The following is a 25350-nucleotide window of genomic DNA, read 5'->3' as shown; positions in this document are numbered from 1 at the left end:
ATATGATAAGTCACAGCAGCAGAGCAGAAACAAAGCCCAGCCCAGATGATCTACCAACACTAGGCCTGTTTCACACAACATATCCTCTGACAGTACTGGAGGCACTGAGCCAGTGAGCTCAATGTTTCCAACACCTCTGCAAACAGACATAGCAACCGAGGTGTGTCTGTCTCTCCACTGATGGCAGCACAGAGAAAATGCCCTGCTGCTCATAACTTATCAAACGATGGATGGAGTGAAGTGGTTGGGAGGCTTCACAAATCGCTGTCCTTCTTCTCTATGTTGGTCATGTTTTATGTATGAAATTGAGTACTCCAGGTCAGGTTTTCAACGAGCAGAATGAAATATCAAGCAACTCTACGTGCTGTCAGAGTGAAAAACATGCATCTGAAGAAGGTGTCCAGTACTTTATTGGTCAGTGTCCCTACTGAGTGAAGTACAAAAGGCACAGTGATGAAATTGGAAAAAGGGAAGAGGAAATACCTTTAACTGTGATGCTTCCTGTGCTGCTTGCCACGCCAAACTGGTTTCTTGCCACACAGGTGTAGAGACCTGCATCAGATTTGGTTGCATTCCATATCCGAAGGTTGCCGTTGCCCAGAATGGTGACCCTGTGGTAAAAAAAAACCAAACCAGATTTAATGTATGTAACGCCTGTAGCTTTTACCACTCAGGGTCTCTCAATCAAAGCACTGAAACTAAAAGATGCAGTGTAGTTTGATTACGTGTGGAGTCATGGGAGTAGTTATTTTAAATGTTAAATAATAGCACCGCTGATGAAAATATACGTGACTCAGGCAGAATTTTTCAAAGACGAGTAAACGTTTAATTTTTTTATTCACTTTGCATTTGGTCAAGTTCGCTGAATTCCTTTGTCACTCTGATGAAATGCTCGATTAAAGTAAAATTACAGATTTATCTGGGTTTTTTGCAAACATTTGGGATAATATAAGAAGAGCACTCAACAAAATATACAACAATCTAGTCGTTTAAAGCCATTTTAATGCAGAAATGTTACATATTATATATTTTATCTATAAAACCTCTCTAGCATCAGCTTGTACTATTGGTAACAAATGCTGCTGTGCACATATATTGGACATTTTAGCTGTGTGTCATAGGGTTAACACAGCAGCAAAGATAAGTGACTAACACAGTACAGAACATTTCTCTCTGTCTCTAATTAAGTTCTGCTTCTTGCATATGACGACGATGAGAAATAGGATTGTATTTTCAGGGGTGATTAATTCAGTACATGACTTCCAGATATCCAGGACAACAGCGGCTTCATGCCCTTTATACAATGGCCACAAGTGCTTCAAAAAAGGTCAAAAGGCCTTAACGAAACTTGACATTTACTAAATAACAAGCAAAAATGGAAATAGCGCCCTTGAAAGCAAGGTACTGTGGGGAATCAAGGGTGGACCAACTCATCAAAGCACGCTGAATTTTAATTTTCTGAAATGCTCTGCTGAATCTGCAAACTGTAAATATGAAATGGTGTCAGCCCGATTGTGAGAGGGGTAAAATGATGTGTGGCCGCTAAATGACTCTGTTCACCTATTAACAAAGAGTCAAAGGAGTCAGAGCGAACAGACTCATCCACTGTCAGACGGCAGTGTGGGTTTTAGAGATTCAAGTACACTGGAATTAAAATACAAGGGCACGGGTGATTTTGTTTAATGACAGTTCTTTATATTCACACACAGACACAGACATATGCATCATTCTACTTATTTGAGGAAGATGCATAAACACTTTGAGCTGCAACAGTTGATATTTTTCTATTATCCTTGGGTGTGAAATTGCAACATGTAATATGAAAGAGCTTGCACAAAGAAACAAACCCGCAGAGAATTTTCCACACTCGGCAGTTCCCCTCAGCTTTACAGATTTTTGGGGGAGTTTACGGCCCACAACTTTGTTATGATTCGTCTCACAGCTCTAATCATCCATGATGCGATATATCCATATGTATTGATTCTGAATGTCTAACAGGGTTTCAATGATCATTTTCAAAAGAAACAGTACAACAGTACCAGCAGCGCCTTCTCTCTCTCTCTCTCTCTCTCTCTCTCACACACACACACACTTTTTAAAGGCCTAATCCAGAGAGCAAACAAAACAAATGTTTCTAAAAAAAAATTATACTTACAAAATTTACTACAATCTTTCTGCTGTTCTCTGCTATTTGCCAGAAGAGAAGTTGTATCTCATTGTCATGTTATACAATTTTTTATATCCATCTTTCGATAAAAATCTAAACTTTTACACGCACACTGTTGTTGTAAATTGTATTGAATATTCATATTTTTGAGGTGTGCTATCGAAGTTAGAAATTCCAATATCGTGACAACACTGAAGTCAACAATAACCCACTAACTGACAGACAGACAAGCTGGTGAAAAATGGCGCAGCACATAGCAGCTAAAAACATATATTTCCCAGGAGCTGGTAGAGACCAAGGCAGAGCAACAAGAAATACAGGACATCCAGGAACTCAAATGCAACTGAGTGATAATGGTGCTCTGTGTCTGCTGGATGTGTAAATTACCAACTGTTTGTTAAAAGGGCACTATGTAGTTTTGGAAAGGATATTCAAACTGAGAATGAGGTTATAATACAAACTCAGAAATATTTATTTTTTCCAGAACTGAATAAACAAGCTGTTCTCAGAGGAAAATAAGGTCCCAGAACACTAATTGAAGCTAAAAAAGGTGGCAGGGTCCGCCACATATAAAGAAAGTCCATAAGGTCAGTTTGTTTATTCAGTTTATTCAGTCATGAAAACAAACAGTTTATTTATTTAGTTTGTTTAGGCGTAAAAAAAAATCAGTCAATTCATTATTTTGATTGAATTCTGATTGAAATTTTATCCCCAAAAGTACGCAGTGCACCTTTAACACATATACTATATTTAAGGTGGTTATGTGTCGTTGTATTTACAGATTTTTGCTATTTTATATATTTCACCTGCTGTTTAACAGTGCTAAGTCTTAACCAAAACCAACAGATGCATTTTTGTTTTAAAATTTAAGTTTAAAAATACTTTCTATAAGCTACAGAGGTTTTTAGAAAATCCTTTTGTAAAACAGTCTCAGATTTCCCAAATCACAGTTGTGATAGCAACATCATTGATAAGATTCAAACCCCTTCAGACTAAAGCAGCAGTGTGAAGAAATGACGGTGAACCTGAAAGGTAAAGTCTCCGGGCTGAAAACCAAAACATCAAGTGGAAAGTTGTCATGAAGCATCACAGATCTGCAGAGTCAAGAGATAATTCAGAATTCATGTGATCCACACTTCATGTTAAACTATTAATGATACAAATTTCAAATTTTTATAATAACTTTACTAGAAATTGAAAGTAATAGCACGATTTACATCCTTTCAGCTGAGAGATTATTGGCTGTTCCCTTTACCCTACTGCTCTAACTGTGAAGCACTAATTAAAACATTATGTTCCTACTTTATTAAAGTACTAACTTCATGACTGCTTTAATTAAAAGATCAGCAGGACTAAAATTCAAAGTAACAGAGTCTGTGTATCAGCACACTACAGCTGTCTGATGGCACAAATCAGCTTAAACGTATTCCTCCACTGCTTTTGATGGACTCAAAACAGCCATTTGACAGTTGAAGATAATTGATGATGCAGCCTGAGCCGAGACAGAAAGGAGTGTAACAGCCATGGTAAAAGTCCAAGTGACACATGACACGGAACAGTTCATCAGCTTTCACTGTTGATATGTGAGCAGCCTGTTTTCTTGTTTGCACCAGTGATGCGTTAAACTGGATGTACTTGTGAAACGCAGCTGATACGCTGTGACAGAGTGTGAGATTTTCCCCTCTTGCTTCACTGTCTACATTGGGTCTTTTTCAAGTGTTGGGGGTGATAAGAAAGTGCAGAGATGGTTGGTGTAAGAGAATATAAAAACCACATGGTACTGCTGAGTGGAGGCTTCTTGGTTCATATCAGGCCAAGAGAAAAGTGCTGAATGCAAAATAGCCAACAGTGGCCATCAGTTACATAAGGGGCATATCGCTGTGGGGGATGGCCCGCAGTTAATGACATCAAACCCAGAGGCCGATAAATTTGAAGAAAATGGCCCATTAAATGGCACCACAGTCCTACAACTGACCATAACCCTGAGCAGAGTAAGCACAATTTAAACAACTAATATACATTAATTACATTTCAATAATGGCACTCTGTGTGTATAGCTAAGTTTCTTGTCTAAAAGGAAACTGTGAAGTTAAGGTAATAATGCTGCATTACAGTGAGTTTTTACAGCCCAGTCGCCAGAATAAAATGTAACATTAGATGCAGTTAACATTTCTGCAAACCACTGATACGTTCACATCTGTGCATGTCATAGGCAATGTTCCATACTGACATTTTTTTATAAAACGTGTCATATCATGGCCATATTACATCTTAAAGGTGAAATTCTGTAGTTCTTTTAAACCTGGGCAGTGTTTTCACATGTCTAGGTGTGTGAATGATTCTTACTCGCCAAAGGTTTTGGAATTGGTCGAGTAGATCGCCTCAGCTGGCAGCTGCGGCTTAATCCTTTGGGGCAACTCCGACTGTCAAAGTTACGTCCACAGAAGGTGCTAAAAGTGTTTGTTTTTGCTACTTACCTGCTTAGGTCGTTATTTTAAGTGTCAGTTCATCTCGGTTAGGGCTGTCCAAAGTGGGGCTTGTGGGCCAAAGTTGGCCCATAATGAGGTTCGACGTGGCACACCAGATGTTTCAAAATAATATATGAATTTAGATAAATAATAATACAAATAGCTGTTTGTGCTATATTATTTTGAGGTAAAATGCTCTTTAAATACGTAGGATCCATAATCATTTATTATTTTTAACAAATTAAACATGGTACTGTGCGGGAAGTTGGGCAAATAAGAGTACTTGGGATCCTGGCACCATTTTTCATCATAACAAAACAATACAACAGGTGTTTGCTTCAGTTTCAGTTTTGGTCCTCCAGGGAAACAGTCTGGGCTCCTCTGCTCTAGGTAAACTCCAGACTCCTCTCTCCAACCCTCTAACTCATGTTTCAGACCCAGACCTGTCCTTGAACGAGACTTGGTAACAAAACAGATCTTATCATTCAACAAAAAGGTCTCTCTCTGTAGGAATCATTTCCATGATGTTGTCAGACAGAATAGGACTTTTAATGGAGGTAACTTTGACAGTCAGACTTGTCCCAAAGGAATACGTTGCAGCCGTTGTAGTTGTGTTGCAGCTGCCAGCTGAGGCGATCTATATGATTCCAAAACTTCAAGTATGAATCATTATCACAAAGTGCAAATGATTCAGGCTTAAAAACACTGGAATTCGCCTTCAATGACACCACTCTCATATCGGGAGGTGGAGGGGATGATGGTGTAGTTGAAGGCGAAAGGGCTTCCAAGCCACTGACCACAGATTGAAATTGCATTTGAACATTCATAATAGGGAAACCACTGAATATTCCTGTTCTGGACAAGACCTCTGTGTTTGTGGTGACAAAAACAAAATCTTTTTGACGGGAAGTTGGCATATCTCCAGCAGTGTTTGTGGGGCTCAAAACCAGCCATTTTTAATTTTTAAACCAAAACACCATCTTTTCCCAACCCTTTTGAGCATGAACCTAACCAGTGCAAAGGGACAGCTTTGTCACAATATAAAATAAAAAAATGAATCTAAAGAAGCATAAAATTACAACATAAAGGAATTCAAAGTTTCAACATATCCATCCATGACTTGCAGAAACGTACACGTACTGGGCTGATTTATTATCAGCAAGCAATCACAGTGAAGGGGAAAACAACTTTTAACTAGAACAAGCTCTGACCCAATTCAACTTAACCAGCACAAGGCTCACAGCAATACCTCAACATAACTAAATACCTGCTGTGTATTGTGCGGCATATATCCACAATCCCCTTATCCCCAGGGACAAAATAGCTATCATGCGACTTGTGCACCATGCATCTTGTAAGAGGAGGCTCTGCAGAGAGCGAACAAGTGGTGCAGCATGCAGGCACAATGGCTCTTATAGAGAGTTAAATCCTCAGTAGCCCTCCTGTGGAGCCAAGACTGTTCTCAGCCACTCACAGCATCGTCTACGTTTTTTTTTTTAAAGCTTTATATGAAGACTGGAGGCACTTTCCTTTCACCGACGTTACAGAAAGAGAAGTAGACCGGCTGTCTGCACAAGTGTTAGGCATTTTAGTCGCAGACTAATGGAAGATGAGGCAGATGAGGGCAAATACAGTAGAAGTCAGCCAAGGCGGTGGTGAATAGGAGATGGAGGCTTACTATTAACAGTTTTGCTCCTGTCTTACTTCTTCACTGCTGTGGCCCAGACAACATGTCTGTGTGATGTGCCCATTATGTGAAGAGACGTTTCCCACCTCCATCCCAAGAGAAGCCAGCGGAGGGGCAGGTATCAATAATTCACATGTGAGATGAACACAAGTGCCACTCCTTTCATCCCTGCCTCACACAGGTTTAATGGACACAGCAATAATTCTCCCAAAAGGAGGCGATTATTTTGAACAAGAAGAGATGGCCAAATGCACTTGTGTAGTCCCAAAAAACACAGGTGTGTATTTTGGGTGAGATCAAGCCTCCGAGGACAGGGGCTGTACAGTGTTGATCCTCCCTGCTCTGTGACAAGATGAAAGAGACAAATAACATCAGTCACACAGCAGCTATCATGGGCACTGTGAAGTGGAAATCGCAGGAAAGAGCTGGGTCCAAAGTAAAAGCCTGCTTTTTGTTATTTCCTTACATTCTCTTTGAGACGCTGTTAACAGATGCAGACGTTGCCTTTTTGTAAGCTCCCTCGCAATCAAAAAGGCACTTGAAAGCCTTGTTTTGATGTTTCATTCAGACATATTTTGTCTTTGATCTGTTTGATAAATTCTACATTGTGAGAGGAAACTGTCACAATCCAAATAATGAGTAGCAAAGAAGGCAACGAAATTGTGCGTTGAAAGCGGCGGCTTTGAACTAAGTGTGGACCTGGTATGTGGAGCGGGTTTATGATGGCAGCAGCGGGAACCCCCGTGCTCAAATAGGGGAATCATGTGAGCTCTCGTTCTGCATACACACGCTAACTAGCTAAAGCCGTCGAAGAACAGGGGCGCACTCATAAAAATTCCACATACAAACAAAATGCCTAATCACAGATTAGATTCTGATTTGAGAGTTTCAAACAGGGCCGTTCATGAATACTTAGTGACTCTGAGATGCCATGGCTGATTGGTAGCATGACTGCGGGGTGGAGGCCTGTATCCGACTCTACTTAATTAACAGGGTAAATAAAACAGGCTTGTGAAAATAGGGGTTAAGATTCTATCAGTGGAATTACTCAGCCATGAGACCACAGGAAGAGAGACCGACACAAGCTTACGGTGATTTCACCATATAATTAGTCTCAGCTCAGGCCTTCTATACACAGAGATTATTGCCTCAGTGCACACACAGCTCGCTCAACTCACCAGCACAGCAGCCATTCACTTCCAAATACCAGTCAACTAAATGGAAAAAGTAAGTGTGTAAAAAGTACTGCAGGGGATGTGTTTGATATTGTGTTCGCCAGCCGCGGTAAGCTCACAGATAAGGTGAGGTGTGTCTGTGTTACTATTTTCCAACCCACATTGACCATCATCGACCTACCTGCAGGTTATGTTTCTAATCATAATTGTATCAAAACGTCAGTGTTGCTAACAGCGCCGGAGGCGAGAGGCTGTAACGCGGGGAAAGAGGCGAGGTCACCATATCCTCTGAGCTGGGGACAAGGGGTGGGACCTAACTTCAGGTGTTGATCTATGCTCTTGAGTGCTTTAAAAACCCTGAAGTGTACAGGGGGGAGGGGCTGTCTGAGATAAATTGAAAGGCTGTCTCTCCTCAGGTTCCCCACAGTGTGCTGTGCTGGAGAGAAACGGCCTTGTCAGCGGCATAAATCAAGCCCAGCTGTGCTTGGTAGACCCAGGATGCAAAAACCTGCCGAGTGCGATGCAACTGTGGCACAACTTCTCAGATATCTGCTTTATGCAGCATTGTGACTAAAGAAATTCTCTTTTCTTTTGAAGTTGACAACATCAAGGTTAACGGCCAATTACAGATTACAAAGCAGGTATGCTCTTGATTTTTTTGTTGTCAACAAAGTGATTGCTCCACGCCGGTGAAACGGGGACACCTGGGCATTTAATTTTGACAATTCTCCGATATCGGTGTAATTGATATTGATTTCTGCTGGACTCAGACTTGTACCAATGACTCTCCCCTTGTCACATGGATCATGAGCTGCCGCAAAGGTTCAGAGCATTACCACATGGTTCTATGATAGGAGATGAGTAATGCTGAGGTGATCTGAGATGTAAAGCTGTGCCAAACTAAGTTTAAATGAGTCAACCAAACCAATCCTATGGTGGCCCTGAGGGTCAAAACACAACGACATTTCACTTTCTGTCAAAAAACAATAGATGTTTGATGAGTGTTGTTCAGGAAGGGATGGGCAGAAAGAGGAGCTAGAGCTGATGCTCAGTTCTTCAGAGCTGGCCAGCTCTGGAGGAGACGGTCAGGCCAGAGACCCAGTCACATCGGATTCTGCTCTGATCCAGAGACGTTTACCGGCGGGAGGAGAGCTCAGAGATTACTTTAGAACTTTAGGGATTAAAAAGTGGATTTATCTTCAGGCACAAATGTTCAAGCACAAGGTCATGTTTTAAAGTTTTATACGCGTTATATTTGGTCTCATTTGCTGACTTCCTTCCTCACTCTCTGACTCTCTCCCAGGAGATATATATCTTTATATTATAGCGACAGGAGACCTCATAAAGCACCCTTACTTTGAGTAAACTTGTGGATTTCTCTGGGTTTGAACATTGTTGGAAACATTTGGGATAACAATTGTGCATTTAAATGCAAAAATCTCACATATTATATCTTTTAAGGGAATGACATTCCCATTGGTCTAAGCCGTGCTTTAAGACTTAGTGTGTAGCATTCTGAGCAAATCTTGACAGCTGTCTCACAGTAAACCTGCCTGCTGTGTGGCCCACCTGGAATCACATCTCTTTAATACAGCCATGGAGGTGCCAGGAAATACTTCAACAATCCTGACACCAAAAATATGAAAAGCACGTTGTGACATCGTTTTGCTTTAAATTTAGCCCTTGAACTGATAACTATCGTTATTTATTTCCCGCTATTATGTAGACAGGATGCTGCAGGAAGAAAAGAGTGGTCCAAAAGTATAACTACAGAGATGACTGCAGTACCATAAAACTGTATAAGACAGTGTATGACCAGATCATTTTCTCTTACATCTGACTAATGTCTTTGAATGTCTGTCTGAGCAACCAATGTGACAAATCGTTTATGCCACGGATGCTTCTGGGTTTAATTTTTGGAGTGCCTATAATGCTGTAGGATAGAGTACAGGTAAAGAAAAAAAAAAGGAAGTTGGAGCTGTTCTTTAAATGTTCCAGTGAGTCAGTGCTTAGTCTGATCACATCATGAAAAATGCCTGGTAGCCAAAAAGGGAGCACAAATCCCTCCTCAGTGTTAGAAGTTATTAGGGTGCTCGATTACAGTTTACCCTACCACTCTGAGCTGCACAAAAGCACTGTACCTTGCAGACAATTACCATCAATCGGGTAGAAAATGCCTGTCTGACAGGGATCTTTTGGAGGCGTCAATCAAAGCTCAACAACAATATAAGTGTCTTTGCGGCCACTGTTGCAGAGAGCTCTTGCTTCAAAGAGGAGCAAATGATTAAGAATGACTGACACAAAATAAGGACTCATTCTCAAAATCTTAACAAAAGCAAGCTTTTTTCATTAACAGAGGAGTAAGTTGCAGGCAATACTTGAAATGACTTTCCTTTTGGTTCGCTGTGTATTGACACTCGTCTCCAGGGTACTGGCTAGCATTAAAGCTTCTTTGGCAATATTGTTGCTTTATAAAAACACGGCCAGGGGACAGGGGTGGTGCTCTGCGACACACGTACTGTATTAATCCCTTACTCTATGAAATGTACACTACTGCTACTGCTTCCAGTTCCCTCGTCTCAAAGTCAATGTTTTTTTTTGAATGGATTTTCAGTTAGATGCCTGAAATAAGGTGTAAGGTTAACACAAGTTAAGAAGAAGAAGGGAAGAATTTCCCTTTTTTTCTCTACAAAATAAAACATTTCAGGAAATACCCCTCGCAATTTTTTAAGCATTGAGGTGTTTTAAAAAAGGCAGTTGTTATCAAGAGACTAAATCATGGCATACACGGAGACTCAACTACAAAGGCTGACTTTAGTTGCTATAGCTGTAACTTTCCAACTTGTTGACTGCCAAATTTTCAATAAAGTGTGTATCGTACATTGTAGGCGGACACTTAGTGGTGGTGACATTGCAGCCGTGTGACAGTGGTGTAGTTCATTTATAGCCTAATGTTAGCTTTTTACTTCATCATTGCATTTACTCTTCTAAAATCATTAAGTGGTGTTCATTTGTGAAGATGATCTTGCTCAACAAACTATGTATCAACACATTTGTGTTTGCAACAAAGTTTATTTTCTACAAAAATCCATCAGAAAAATCCCACAGCCTTAATGTTGAGGAAACCGGGATGATGCTAACTTACAAAAACATGTCATCCCTCCCACGCTCTATTGTACACTTGTGCACTGCATTATAATACTAACAATAATAGGTACAGTTTGTCATACCCATTGAATGCTGGACAGTCCACTCCAGGAATTGGTCACTTGATTTATTTTCTAGTAACAACAAAAGTTTGGCCTCGATTTTCATAATGCTGAGATAAATTCAATTAAATGTACAACAAATGTTGGTATCTGGTCTCACCTCCACAATAAAGGGGGGAGTGCTCAGAGTCACATACTGTCCCTAGGCATGAAAATATTGTTAACTTGTAATCAATGCCTATAATGAAAAAATAACAATAAAAACATGTTTTGTCACTACCTCCTTCTCTCTCTCTCTCTCACACGCGCACGCACGCACGCACGCACGCACGCACACACACACACACACACACACACACACACACACACACACACACACACACACACACACACACACACACACACACACACTACACAATCTACTGTCTAAGGAGCCTGGGTGCAAATGAGCCCTCTCAGAATAAATGTTGTGTAAACGTGTGCTTTTTTATAGGAAGGTGTCTTAATGAAGCAGGCTGAGTGAGAATGTCTTAATTCCCACCTGTGGAACATGATGTGATTGTGTTGGTAATTGCATTGCGAGGACAGGGAGTCTATCGGCCTGGGCCGCTGAGAGGTTTGTGTGTGTACTTCCAGAGGATTCCTTTAATCACAAATTGCTCTCCTGGTCTATTCCCCTTCCAGAGATATTCATCTCTTCTTGTGTGCTGAGGTATCCCTCCAGGAATAAAGAGCACACACATGTTCCACAGGAAATTGTCAGAGGAACCAAGATGGATTACTCATGCTGCGCTGGCGGATTCTCACTTTGAAAAATGATATCAGCCTCAGTCTTCCAGATAAAAATAATCCCGGCGAGCAGTACATGGGATCCAGACGGGTAAAGAGGGTTCTGACCTAATCTCAGCAAACATCTCAGAATTCACTTTATCTCTGGCCTGAGATTTATTTGAGTTTAGTCAGTCAGCAGCAGATTTTTTTTCCGACAGAAGCATGTTTTACAATGCCCCCTCCTTTTCCAGAAAAAGGAAAAACTGCTAATATAGCAAATGTAGCCTACAGTTGGGCTGATAAATGATTGAGGATATAGGAGGGTGCTTGATGATACCCTGTCTGAATGTGATGCAGTGGGGTGTATGAGGTATGAATATAATGATGGAAAGCAAATTGATCCACTAATCATTTTGATCGTCTCTAAATACAACAACAAAATTGGTCAATGCCGATGATCATGACTGACGATGTAGAGTCTGTCCATCAGGGAAGTGTCCTTCATCATACTATCACCCTGACCACAAGTCTAAGAGGCATCGTGTTGAATTGTTAAGCTTAAAATTTCAGTTTGGCTATAAATATATCACAAAGCCTGTTCTGTATCTGTCTTCCCTGCTCGCCTTTTCTCTCTTCTTATGCTGTGCATGTGGAGACAGAGTGGAGGAGTAGTCATACATTATATAGTCAACAATCCTCAGTGGTTCAGTAAAACCTCAGTGGGCAGAGTCAAAGACCCATCAGTTTTCTGGCTAACTTTAGAACACTGCTGACAACTTGGAGGTGTTGTGCCTACTTTTAGCAAACTTTATAGATCATGTTGGCAGCTGTTTCCACAAAAACTGAACAAGATGACCAATACGCACACACACCATTTGGAAAAAGTGTTAGTGTAATGTATTTGAAAAAGCTAATCTGTAGCCGAGGAGTATCTTTGTTGGCCAACCCCGAAGTTGGCATAGCCCTGGTTCCTTCAACAAAAAGCCTGTGGCATTTCTTTTCATTGGCTTTTGCATTATTGTAGAAAATAAGCTCTGTGGCAGACACAAGTTTATGACATTTAAGTCTCATTATTGCTCATTAGATACACATACGGATGCAGCCTTCTACAGATACAGACCAATGGAGCAGTAACTCTGCTAGCTGTGGGGGGCTGTGTAGCAGTGAGGCCAATAGTTCAAGTTTTAAAAAGGGCGGAGCGTTTTGAGGAAACTGTATGCTACTTCGCCTGGGCACAGGGACAAACAGTAACTACAAAATAGCTGGGAGGAGATTGGACAGTGGCGAAGGAAAAGTGGTGGTCCATTCGAGACCCATTTGACTCTGAGTGGCACACTCTAGTGGATGTACTGCTTAACATCCATGGGAACGTGAAAGACGCATAGAAGTCTGTGGGCGGTTATATTGTTTGGAACAAACTGATCTATTTCCGTTTGTAAGTTGTCACCACTTTTATGATTTCTGATGCATAAATGTGATTGCAAGAAGTAAAAATGGTCACATGACCTCACCACCACGAAGCTTCCTACTACACAATACTATGCACATGTTACTATGAAGTTTAAAAAGTTTCACCTGTAAATTCAACTGTAAAGACGTCAGGTGAGTAGATGAGTTTCCGTGTTCAGCATGATGACATTAGTGGGATATTTTCTTACATATTTTATGCTGTAGAACAACAGGTGAGAATATCTTAAGGTTGTGTTAACCACAGACCTTATTTCAGGCAATCCGAGACTTAGAAATGAGGGAACTGGAAGTGCAAAAATGCTAACTTCCTGCGGCACTATATAGTTAACTCAACATTGGCTATTCACCGCCCCCTTTGCTACGACTGTCAAGCTTTCAGTTCTTGAGCAATTTATCTTTGGAAATTCTTTTTGCAAGGAGATATTATCAGTTGTAGTTAGCTGGCTAACTAGGCCATGTAACTCTTTGGTTTTGTTGAAAACCAATCTGGTCAACTTTACTTGATGGACATGATATTATTCTCTAAAGCGAACAGGTCCCTGGCAAAATGGCTGCATCCCCAACAGCTGATGATCTGTGCAGAAGACAAATAAATAAAGGAAACTTATTTGTTCTTATTTTGCAGTGGAGAACTTTGGTATCGTGGACTACTTTGTATAGAGTTAGCTCATATTGTCCAGTGGTTTCAAACCATGGGGGCTATGCCCCTCCAGAGGGTCACAAGGTTAATCTGATGGGTCATGAGAGGATAAATGGGTGAGGAAAGGAAAAAAAAAAAGTTGTGATACATACATTTGTTTTCATTTTAATACCTTTCTCTAATAATTTTTGTCAAATACTGGAGTCTTAGCCGACTGCATATCTTTAAGTCTCATCGTTTTTTTAAAATCAAAGCAGGTAAGATGTTTAAAGGGAACGACAACTAACACCTCATAAATATGTACTATGACAAAAGGCCTCCATTAGATCTGTATTTTTTATAGGGGTAACAAGTCTCAAAGGTTGCAAAATATTGGTTCATTCTTTGACAAAGTGTTGTATTTTATAAACTTACAAGTACAGGTTGCTCAAAATTATACTTAAGTATGGTACCTGAATAAAACTAGCCCACTTACTTTCCACCACTGGATTTAGGTTACTACTGTAATTTCTAAGCTAGTTAGTTGGACATACTAATGTTGGATGAGATGAACACAATGTTTAGCCTGATCCATTCCTCAGACTTTTTGGTTTGGCGAATGGTCCTCTGAGCCTGATTAAACAAAGAGCCCAACTGAGTGTTTAGAACAGTAGTTCTCAACCTTTTTGGGGGGCCAGCGCCCACCTATCCATTATCCAGGACCTTAACTGCCCCCATCAAATAAAATTATGGCTAATTGTCTTCCCTGAATATTAATGTTGATTATTATTCTGTGTTATATCATTAATAAAGCATGTCATTGAATTCAAAATAACAGATGTGACTGAACTGGACAGTTGGAACATCATTATCATTAGTTTCCCAGGGAGCAAAAAAGCTGTGTGAATAAAAATTATATTCATGAGTGTTGAACAAATGCAACAATTAGAATTTAGACGTTAAACTTTAATTAGTTCCCATATTGATTTAAAACAGCAGCCCATCAGAAATACCCAACAAGAAGCATTCTTCTACGGGCAACTATAAAAAAGCAAGACATGTAGGATATCCAATTTGTCTCAACATTTGAAGGAAATAACTTAAATTGCTTCTAAGGTTAGTGTCTGCTTGTTGACAGAGAGCACTTGGTTGTTCTCTGTCAGTTTCTTCATTGCAGCTTGCAGAGAAGTTTCAGCCGTAGCGCCCCTGAGGACATCAAGTCAAAGCAACTGTGGTAGGCTACTTGGACTGAACATGCAGCCCCTTGCCGAATCCCTGCTCAACAAGATATGCTTGGGAAGATATGTTTGGGAGAAAATCAGGCTTCTTCATCTTGCTTTCCAGAGAGCCGGGTGAAGCTGGGCATATTTGACCCACAAGCTGCCCCAGCCAGAGGGGGAGAGGGTAGCCAAAGATTCATGACTTGACAAAGCTGTTTTAGAATGCTGCAGAGAAAAGTTGCTGTAGTGTAAACACCGCCGTCTCAACTGGAATCAAGCCGACTGATGGCAGCCACAGCTTGTCATGGAACAGTTATAGTCCGTTTCTGGATGCTAAGTTACTTCACAGGAAATCAGACTAAATTCTTAACTAGGGCGAAAACAAGGTGATCACAGTGAATCTACTGGAAAATTAATTCTGAGTTGACTAGTAAACGCAATGTTGGTTAAATTCCACCCAATGAAAAACCGTTGTTAGATGATACTGTGACTCATTATATCCCATAACTCTAACTCCTGTTGAACTTCTAAGAACTTCTGAAGATCGTAACTGTCTGAACAAACAGAATCTTCCATGTTATATGAACATACAATTCCATGTTATTGTAATGTATGAGATGTACGTATAAAATAAACATGATTCTGCAAATACATGGCCTAAAAAAACACATTTTCATGATTAGGGTTCATGCTCATGTCTGAATGGAGGACCTGAAAATCTCTTCTTGTTCAACCTACTATTAGATATGTCTCAGATATACTGTAAGCAAATGCCTATAATCCACACTTGCTGGACCACATTGCGCACTGTGAAGATCATGGACTGCTTGTCCATCAATCCAAAGTTTATCTGATGATCACAGCATGTCAAACACATGGGGTAGTCCTCCACTGCTTTGTGCCACAGATACATCAGAATAATGATTCATTTTCATCTGCAGAGAAGTGACTCTGGCAGCCAATGGCCAAGGGTTGGACACACAGCATGAAAAAAAGGAAGGAGGCAGAAGAAAAGCCAGTATTATGAAGCCTTGCAGTCCTAATAAAATATAATGATGCCGTGATAAGTCATCTGGGTGGGCTACTTAGCCTGCAGTAGCTGTCATTCATGTTCAAATTAGTCTTCCTTGCCTATAACTTCCCAGGTAACCTACCCTGCTGACCTCCAACATCATGAATGTCACAGTCATTACTGACTTGAACAACTCGTATGTTACATGATCTCACTGCCAATTCGTCAAATATATCAGCCCTTGAGCTTCAAACTATGATGCTCTACCTACCCCTCTAGTGTCAGTTTTTCACATAAAGGGCACTGCAATCAAGTCAGCAATAATACGGAATATAAAACATCTGGTTACACTTTCAAAATAAAGGCTCGGCTGTTCAGTCACAAAAACAACTTGATGAGGTTTAGGTACAAAATGATAGGATAACTAATCAAGCCAGCCATTTACATGACCTCCCTTCCAAAAGAAAACTTCAGCTCTGCCCACTGAGACTCAAACAAACCAATGAGATCATTTCCCCTTCCTAAGCAGCTCTGACTCTGAGACTCTGTTTGGATAAATAAAACATTTAATCTGCTATGCGGATGTGTGTGTGTGTGTGCGTGTGTGTGTGTGTGCTAGCAGGCACCTCTGAACAGTATCGGCTGTTGTCTGCAGCTGCCAGGATCAGCACAGCACTAATCCTCAGCTTGCTCCCATTCTCCGGTGAGGGGGGACCGCACTCCTGGCTTTTTTAAGCTACAGCCAGGGTGGAGAGGTGTAGGGGTGTAGGCAAATACAAAATGAAAAGCACCAGTCAGCTGTCCATGGCAGCCTTGTCAGGTAGTTTCCTCGAGGCAAAGTAATGAAATAAGTCTTTCCGGGCACATAAGCTTTCAGTATTCAGTCCTGGCACGCTGCTAACCTCCACAGAGAGACAGAACTCCACTTCACAAGCAGATGTTCAATTAGAGGCAAATGAGGAAATTAGAGATCTGATTAGAAAAAATGCGAAGTGACATTTAAACATGATAAACAATGTTTTTAATAACTATAACAGCATGCAGGCTGAAAATGAGCAGACTGAAATAGCAGAGCTGGGCCGTCCGTCCATACATATGGTTTAATAAGCGCCTTTATTAATACACCTGTTTCTATACAGTCCTTATTAATTCCGAGTCTTCATAAAATCAGGCCCTGAGATATTTGACGAGACTCTTATTAAAATCTCCTTGAAACAGAAACAAAGGCATCATGGAAAGATAAGAAGATATGCGATAAGTAAATGAATGCAAAGTTCGCCGCCGTGCCTCTTCTACAGCGCTGGTGTTCTCCTGACGCTGATTCTTTCTGGAGTGCGTCTGGCGGAGCAGATGGGCCTATAAATGGAGATCACTCTGCGAGACATCTCTTCATTTACGTGACAGCCATGCTTATTTTCTCTGCCAATGTAGGAGGGATATATAACATGCAAGTGGGACAGTTTACCAGTGGGTCATGACTACAGATGGAATCTAGCCAATCCAGCTACAGCAAGCGTTGCTCTCTCCACAGACTAATGGACTGATCAACACCCAGGCCACATGCATATGCCCTCCTGTGTCTTCTCACTTTAACTCGGGAGCCACTCAGAAATTTGTCATGTTAAACTTGCACCTTCAGATCAGACTAAGAGACACCACTTAAAGCTATAAACACACCTAGAATATGATTCCCAAATGGCTCTGGGCACGAGATGAGTCAGAGAACATCCTGTAATAGTAATTTCTCATGCTCAATGATTCATGCGCCACTCTCGCACTTTAATGGGTGTGTCGATAGTTTGGCAAAAGTAAAAAGCAGATTTAAAGAGGCCTCAAAGTGTACATTTGAGCTCAATTTGTGATAAGTGATAAAAAAAGAAATATGGGAGGGAGCAGGGGCTGACATACGGGGCAATTTCCCAACGGCATTTTGATTTCTCAGAGTAAATGGCATAGACGCTGAAAACAACTGGCCCATTAGTGCGTCGAGCTGCTCAGATGTGGCCACTCTGAGATTTGATGGCGTTTTCTATATGATAAAGGTAAATGTAATTCGGACATGTTACACATGGACCTACTGTGCAATGAGATACACAGCTGAAAGACAGATGGGTGCTTTTATGTAAAGCTAGGCTTGGTCATGTACGTTGTTAAGAGACTCTTCCCGACATCATTCAATCAATCAAATCCTCTGACAAGAGAAGGGAAAAGATCCAGTGTCTGTCGCAGGCCTCTCATAAAGCTGATTCATTCCACCAATTTGGTTCGTCAGCTAACTCAGTTACATTAGCACGGAACAGACACCTACAACAGTTAGAATCTGCCTCACCAATAAGCCTTTTTTGACTAAGGAAAGTTCGGGATTGGTATTTTGTTTGTGTTAATATGGTGACATTTAACAGGGTTGATTACTTCTGTATGAATTTGACCCAAAAAAACAAAAAGCTAAAAATGCTTGTTGAACTAATCGCTAACAAAGATCTCCTGGTTGACCAACCAGAGCTACGGGGCAGTTGGTGAAGTCATGCAGTGTTTTCGTGGTTTTTGGAGGAGCGGCTGTGGAGGGAGCGCTGAAAGGAGGGGTTGGGATCCTATAAAAATCTAGCTTAGTCTTGGTTTCTCTAATTTAACCAACTAAACTTTAATGTTATATTGACTAGACAAGAAAAAAAGCCTGAGGTCGACTGTATTCCTTTTTTTAACAGATTTTAAAATACTAGGAATAATAATAATAACATTTGCCACATTGGCTTGAAAGTATTCATTGTTGAAGAATTTTCAGTGAAATTTGACAAATACAAATACAGCTAGCATAGATACAAAGGGTTAGGGTTAGCTCAACTGTATATGAAATGTGACAACAGAATGCATAATTGATAAGTTAAGCTCCAAAGGAAATTCATCCAAGCTATCCCAAATATGTAGAACTGAGTCAAAGATAATACGACCGTCATGACATTTCATGTTTCATAGTACATGGTAGAATCAATTAAAGACTCATTCTTTGCCTGTGATCTTTATCTTTTGTACTTTGTCCATTATTCAAATCTGGGAGTCAGCTACTTAGCCTTGCTTCCAGTTTTAGAGTGAAATAAAAACAAAAAACATGCAGAAAGCTGTACAAAGACAGACATCTCCCGCTGCTGATAGTTCAGTATATGACCAACGCTATGTGGGCTTGCTGGAAAAGTGGGGGAAATGTCTTGTATCAATGTTTTGAGGCTGCAGGGCTGACTTTAATGTAATGACTTGACTTCAATTTAAATTCAAACTTATCCTGAACATAAAACCTTTTGACATCCACATCCACCAGTCTGGCCAGTGATGCCAGATATTAGTGCCATCTGGCCAAATGACACCAGTGTAAACATTTCTAGTATTAAGCCTGCTCAATGTATTGTTCTCTTTAACCCGTGGCTGTCCCAACTGATTGCCTATATAAGCAGCGACTTACCCGCAGTCTGTGATAAAGATGCAGCTTGTTTGTACTGACGTGCCATGAATGCACTTACTGAATAAAGCTCTGTTGATATAGATGCTTTAAACCACTGACGAGGGAGCGTTTTCCAACAAGATTAGTGTTTCTGTCTTATCATGCCACAACCAAACCAACCAATGAAGGCTATTTTTGATCAGCAGCCAAGAAAGGCACTAAGTGGATGGTTGCTGTGAGATTTCTTGGCATCAATGTGGAATTATTTTTTACAGTTAATGCATTAAAACCAAACTTGTATGAAATTGTGAAACCATGCAACTATAAAATCTAACACCTCCCATCTTTTTTGTAAATTCAGTAAGCATTATATGCCACAACCACATAGAAGTAGAGTTCGGCTGCAGTTTAGAAACCAAAAGTAACACAGTAGTAGTTTAAGATCTGTGAATTTCAGTAGTTTTGACTTAACCTCGCTAAAAATCCAAAAAATGTTATGCATGGCAGAGGAAAGATTTTGTGTTTTCACTCAGAATACAGGGCTGTTTCTGACTGCTTTACTAAGACCAGTCGTGATACATGAATTTTAAAAAATGCTGATATTTGGGACATGTTATGCACATGTCTTCTGCCTCCCCCCTCTTCCTGGTACCATCGTCCCTTTATGTTTGTGTCTGTGTGCAGTGGGACTGTGCATCGGCAGTTGTTTGAAATCACTAATCTTGGATAAGAAAGAGCTGATAAAACTTTGAACAGGTGTTACCTTGGCAACAAGCTTCCTATACTCACCTTGTTCAAAGATGTCACTCAAATGGTTACACTCCCAGCCACACAACGACTGCTCACAGCTCACAGCTCACACTGGTGCAGCGTTTTGCACAGATTCCAATGGGTGTGTAACGTATCTAATAGCAGCGTCTGACTTGAAATCACTAGAAAAATAGAGCATGTGATTCATTGAAAGTACTCTAAGCTCTTGTAAATCACCCACTAAAGAAAATAAAAAAAAACCTGAAGATCCACAGCTCTTGTCTGTAGAATAAATAACGTGCCAAATAAACAATTACAGTACCTTACAGAACCATCAGCACCATTTCAGGGCCTATAGAGCCATCCCATAACCATTTCTTCTCCCATTCAAGTCAGAGCAGATTGTTTGTGGAAGCAGAGACACCTCAGTGCTCTACTGATCTACAGTTACTTTTAGGTGAACAGAAAGAAGATTTTAATTTCAAACCTAAAAAAAAAGGTTACATTTGTGGAATCTTCAACTCCTAAATTGAGTTTCTGAATGTCACAAAAGCTAACATCATTAATTGGTTCTCTGCAGAGCTCAGAATATGATTCAATATTGACTTTTGAAATCCTTTAATAAATGTCATTAAAGTACTTCTTAGCAGCTATTTTCCATTAGATGAGGCCTTTGGGATTTTAAATGCTTCAATCGATACACACAACACATTTTTTGACATATTGTATGTCATCTGTTTTGTGCACTTACAAGCACAACAGGAGCCCGACTGGCATTTTGACTGGGCAGCAGTTTGCCAGGTGCACTTTGTTCTTGGAGTGCCATCGCCCCTCAGCAATTATAATACAAATAAAGGACCACATTCTGCTTCCACGGGGAATCTACCCATCAGCAGGGTTCGTATTCTCCTCAATCTAAATACCTTTTCTGAGAGGCATGATGCATAATCTGGAATAAAAATCATACAGTGAAATGATAGAAAAGAAAATTCTGCATAAAATATTTGCATCACATTGTCATCCCTCAAACCTATTTAAGATGTATGACCTTTTGGACCACGCTTACTAAAAGGAATTGCCATGGATACCTGAGGCATGCTGAACTTCTGACTGTCACTCAACGAGCAGAAGAGGAGGGGGACAGAGTGTGAATGCTAAAGAGCAAAAAGGCTTAAGTATTATTATCCTCCATCTTTTGCAGTGTGGACCAAAAGACTCAACAAGGCAACACGTAATAGTGCAGCAGCAGAACGCCTGAAAACAAAGGTGAGGGGATTTGTCCCAGCCACACCCAAAGCACCTAAAAGCCTTGCTCCAGGGGTAAACACCCTTTTTCAAAGATCCAGCACAAAAATTTGCGTGACTGCCAAAGCTGATGGAGATAAATACTGAAGCTCTTTAAAAGATGGTGTTTAATGCAGGGGGGAGTAACCTCAGGACGTCAGCACATCCTGTGGCAGCTCATGAGAGGACAGCTGATTGAGTGTGTCTGCTATGGGCGGCCTAACAAACTTGATTTCTTCCTGCTAGTGACATATTGAAATGGCGTGTTTTCTAAAGGCTGCTGCCCGCACCTGACACGGCCCACTTACACACTCATCAGCAAGACCTGCTCTGCTCTGCGCTCTCAGCTGCTTTGTTCCAGCTGATGTCATCTAAACCTCGTCCCTGCAGGGTTGTCTGGGGTAGATAAGACGCCCCTCTCCAACATACACCCCCCTCCGCTGGTCTTCTGCAGGGAAAAAAAAGGGGGAGCTGCTGCTATGAAGATGGATTACCCAGTCGGTGACACTGGTTCCCTTTCCGCCAAAGCCACGGTGGAGTGCTAACGCAATTAAGGCAATTAATCTTCAACAAAAGGGGTTCACAGCTGCCTCTTAAGAATTTGCACCTTTCTGTACAGGTGCATAACTAAAAAGACCTGCTCAGACATGCATACACAGCCTACAAACACAATTCTTTTATCTGGGCTTCATATGCAGAAAAACATCAACAAAGTTAACAAGCAAGAAATGCAGCACTCATGCTTATCACACAGCTGATGTGTGAAATCAGGATGTTGTTTGTCCTGTCATTTGCAGCTCACTCATTTGCATCAGTGGCCTGCTTTTCCTAAAGTCTCGTGATTTTCAAAACAAGCAGCAAGGTAAGAGTGAATACTGTCGTCGACCTACAGGCAGGACGGCTATTATTGGCCAGCCGTTTCAAAGACGACTGTTCTAATGATTACAACAACAGATGCCGAGCATTTTAACTGTGCGGCACACAACACAGGGGTGTATGTGTGTATGTCACAGATGAGAGAGAAGGGAGATAATAGGAAAGAGAGTAAGTGGGAGCTGTAATCAGCACATTTAAAGGCACTGCCATGTGTTTTCAAGCTCTGTAAACAGTTACCGCACTGCCGTAGCTGGCAACACAGTCCGTCATCATGGCAAAACATTTCCTTTTAATGTAATACAGCTGGGAATGCTGAATTTTAATTTCAAATCTGCGCTTCTTTCTTATTCATTTTGCTGCAGCGGCACAGGTGGTCTGAGCCAAATATCATTTATTTAGTGCAACTAAAAGCATTAAGACATATTTCTGAACATCAGTCAGACTTTTAAAACTACAACAAAGACAGTACTAGAAAAATCCTTTTTCTAATTGGTCATGATTCTCTATGGCTGCAGTCAACCTGGAACAAAAGGAATTCTTTAATTTAAACAGGTCATATTATGCTCATTTTCAGGTTCAGACTTTTATTTGGGGGTCCTAGTAGAACATACTATAATTAAAAAAAAAACACTTTATTTGTCTCATATGGTGCATTGCTGCAGCATCACTTCACAGTGTGTCTTGAACGCTCCGTTTTAGCTACAGAGTGGACGTGGACTTCACTTCACTTATGATCTGGTCAGATTTAGACACTGGAACCACTTGGTGAGTTGAAGGAATGAATCATGTTTTCACTTCACATATACCTACTTTTGTCGCCATAAACGTTGTTAATGGAATGGTAACTGCAATGAACTTGCATTTCTGTGGAGCTTTTTCCAATTTACTGACTGCTCAAAACGCTATACAACGCTTGCCACAGTTACCCATTCACACACATTTATACACTGATGCCAACCTGCTCATCAGGAGCAGTGTGGGAATCCATATCTTGCTCAAGGATACTTTGATGTGCAGCCGTGCAGAGGATCAGGGGAATTGAACCAGCAATCGGAAGGAGTGCCCGCACTATCTCCTGAACTACAGCTGCACTGGCAGGTCATCAAAAGAGTTTATGCTTGACTTTTTTTCCCAATTTGGCCGTTAATATTCTACCATAATCTGCATTGATTTGTCCTTCTGCCCTCTTACAAATGGTGCGAAACATTTTGTCTATTCTATCCACCTTTTCATGCCCTGATGGACTTGGACGAAAATGAGAATATTCTAACTTGTATGTGAATCCAAAAACCTTGAGAAGAACTTGACACGGTGTGCGATAGAAGAGCAGACGCCTGGCGCTCCTATCTTTCATTCATTGAGGAGCAGGATCTTGACCCTTTTCTGTGGTCTTGCTGGCCTCGCCTGCAGTACTTGTTGCACCATCGCTTGTATTGTTTTTTTTTTTTGTTTTTTTTTTTAAATAAAACTGGCCCAGGGATGTCTGCTTCACATTTGACATTTCGGACCTGTGCTAACTGCTGTCAAGTCAGTGTCCATGTATATTTCTTCAGGCAAAAATCAATGGCAGTCTTGACAAAGGATGGAAAACACATTTTTGCATAATATGATTATATTTTACTTGTCTTAGCAACATATGTCATAGGTCACGCAATATTATGTTATTTTGTATACTTTTAATGAATTTATTCATTTATTTGTCTTATTTTCCACCGGGCATTTGGGCCGTTGATATTCTCATCTGCCAGCAACAAGCCTGTATATGCCAGCTAATGTAAACCCCGCTCAAGACTTCTCTTAAAAAATGTCTGATTTTGTTGCCACAAACCATCTGACGTCTTGTAAAAAATATTCAGTGGTTTCACAAATGTTGAAACATCGTCTGGAACTGTGACCACTGCTTGGCAGCCTTCTCGCCAAGCCATAATGCCACCACCATCCGTGCCACCTCCAGACATGAAAGTCAGCTCATAAAAAACACAATGTGAACGTGATATGACACTTATTGTAGACATGTCAATATGGTCTGTATGGCATGTACTGTATAAATCTGAACTTTTCCATGGTTTTCAGAAGCAAACATTGTTTTTCTGGCGACTGGGCTGACTTATAGTTAAGAACAAGTGAGACCAGTGATGGACAGGTACATGCAGTGACAGAATTCCAGCAAAACAAAGGACCACAAAGCACCTTTTTAACATTGGGAAAGGCACTGCCTTTTCATTTATCACTTCAAGAGGACGTCACACCAAAGACTAATGTGAAATCAATCTAGTCTATGAATTCAAAACACCAGGATCAAAATGGCCCAGGTGCTGCGAGGTTGAAATGGTGATGGAAGTGGCGCAGGGCGAGTGAAGGGCACCAGCAGCGAAACCACTATGCAAATCTGCCGCCACTTTGTTTGACAAGCAACAACACCGCTTTGTATATATGCAAAGCCTGGCAAGACACTGTGCACACAGCCCTGCTGTCAGAGCCGAGTCATGCTAGAATGGTGACACCCAATGGATGACCCCTGTCTACAATGAGGCTACTGGGCCAGACTTCACGCTTCATCCAGGCAGACACACACAAACACTGGCCACACGCAGCACACATCACATCTCAGGGGTCAAACATGGCAGAACGCTGATCGCCCTCTGTTCCCCAGACACTTGGAAACCAGTCAGAAGTTGAATAATTTGATTTCAGGAGCCTGTATCATCCCTGCTGAGGTGAAAAGTACTTGATTAGCACTTTGAATTTACTCAGCAGGCAGTCTGTTTGGCCACCTCTAAAGATCTGGAGATAAAACACGGCAAACCCCATTAACCCGTACTCAGTTAGGCTTCATGCTGCTTTTTCTCTTTGCTGGTCTGTGAGTGCTCTCACTACCCCTGAGGATGCATCATCACATCTCCATGGAGAAATTCAACATGCCACAGTGACAGGAGCCTTTTGATGGACCTTGATTCAGTACTTCTGAATTTAGAAAAAATACGATTATACAGTATATATATTTTTTTGTTCCACACCTTCTTTTTGGAATTTTACATTGTAAATGTTTATTTAGTATTTTTAGTATTGTTTGTTGTTTTGCATCTACAGAACATGGTGAATTCCTCATTTGTGTGAACTTGACTTGCATTAATAATAGCATTTGATACTGTATGTTATGTAAGAATGTCATTTACATTTTTGTCCTATCTATTTTTTTGATAGGGGCA

General features: G+C 40.8%; 1 protein-coding gene across 2 annotated transcripts in view; it reads right to left on the bottom strand.

Annotated features, from left to right (window-relative positions):
- The window catches only part of cntn4 (contactin 4), a 174399-nt gene that overhangs the window by 24772 nt on the left and 124277 nt on the right, over nucleotides 1-25350 (bottom strand). For both annotated transcript variants that reach the window (XM_084349045.1, XM_084349046.1), the window contains exon 12: nucleotides 484-611. In XM_084349045.1, coding sequence (XP_084205171.1) covers nucleotides 484-611 — 128 coding nt within the window. The remainder of the gene's footprint in view (nucleotides 1-483; nucleotides 612-25350) is intronic.

Source organism: Pagrus pagrus (assembly GCF_965226575.1).
Source record: "Pagrus pagrus genome assembly, chromosome: 3".
Classification (NCBI taxonomy): Eukaryota; Metazoa; Chordata; class Actinopteri; order Spariformes; family Sparidae; genus Pagrus; species Pagrus pagrus.
Note: the sequence above shows the minus strand (reverse complement) of the source record. Positions and strands in the feature narration are given on the sequence as shown.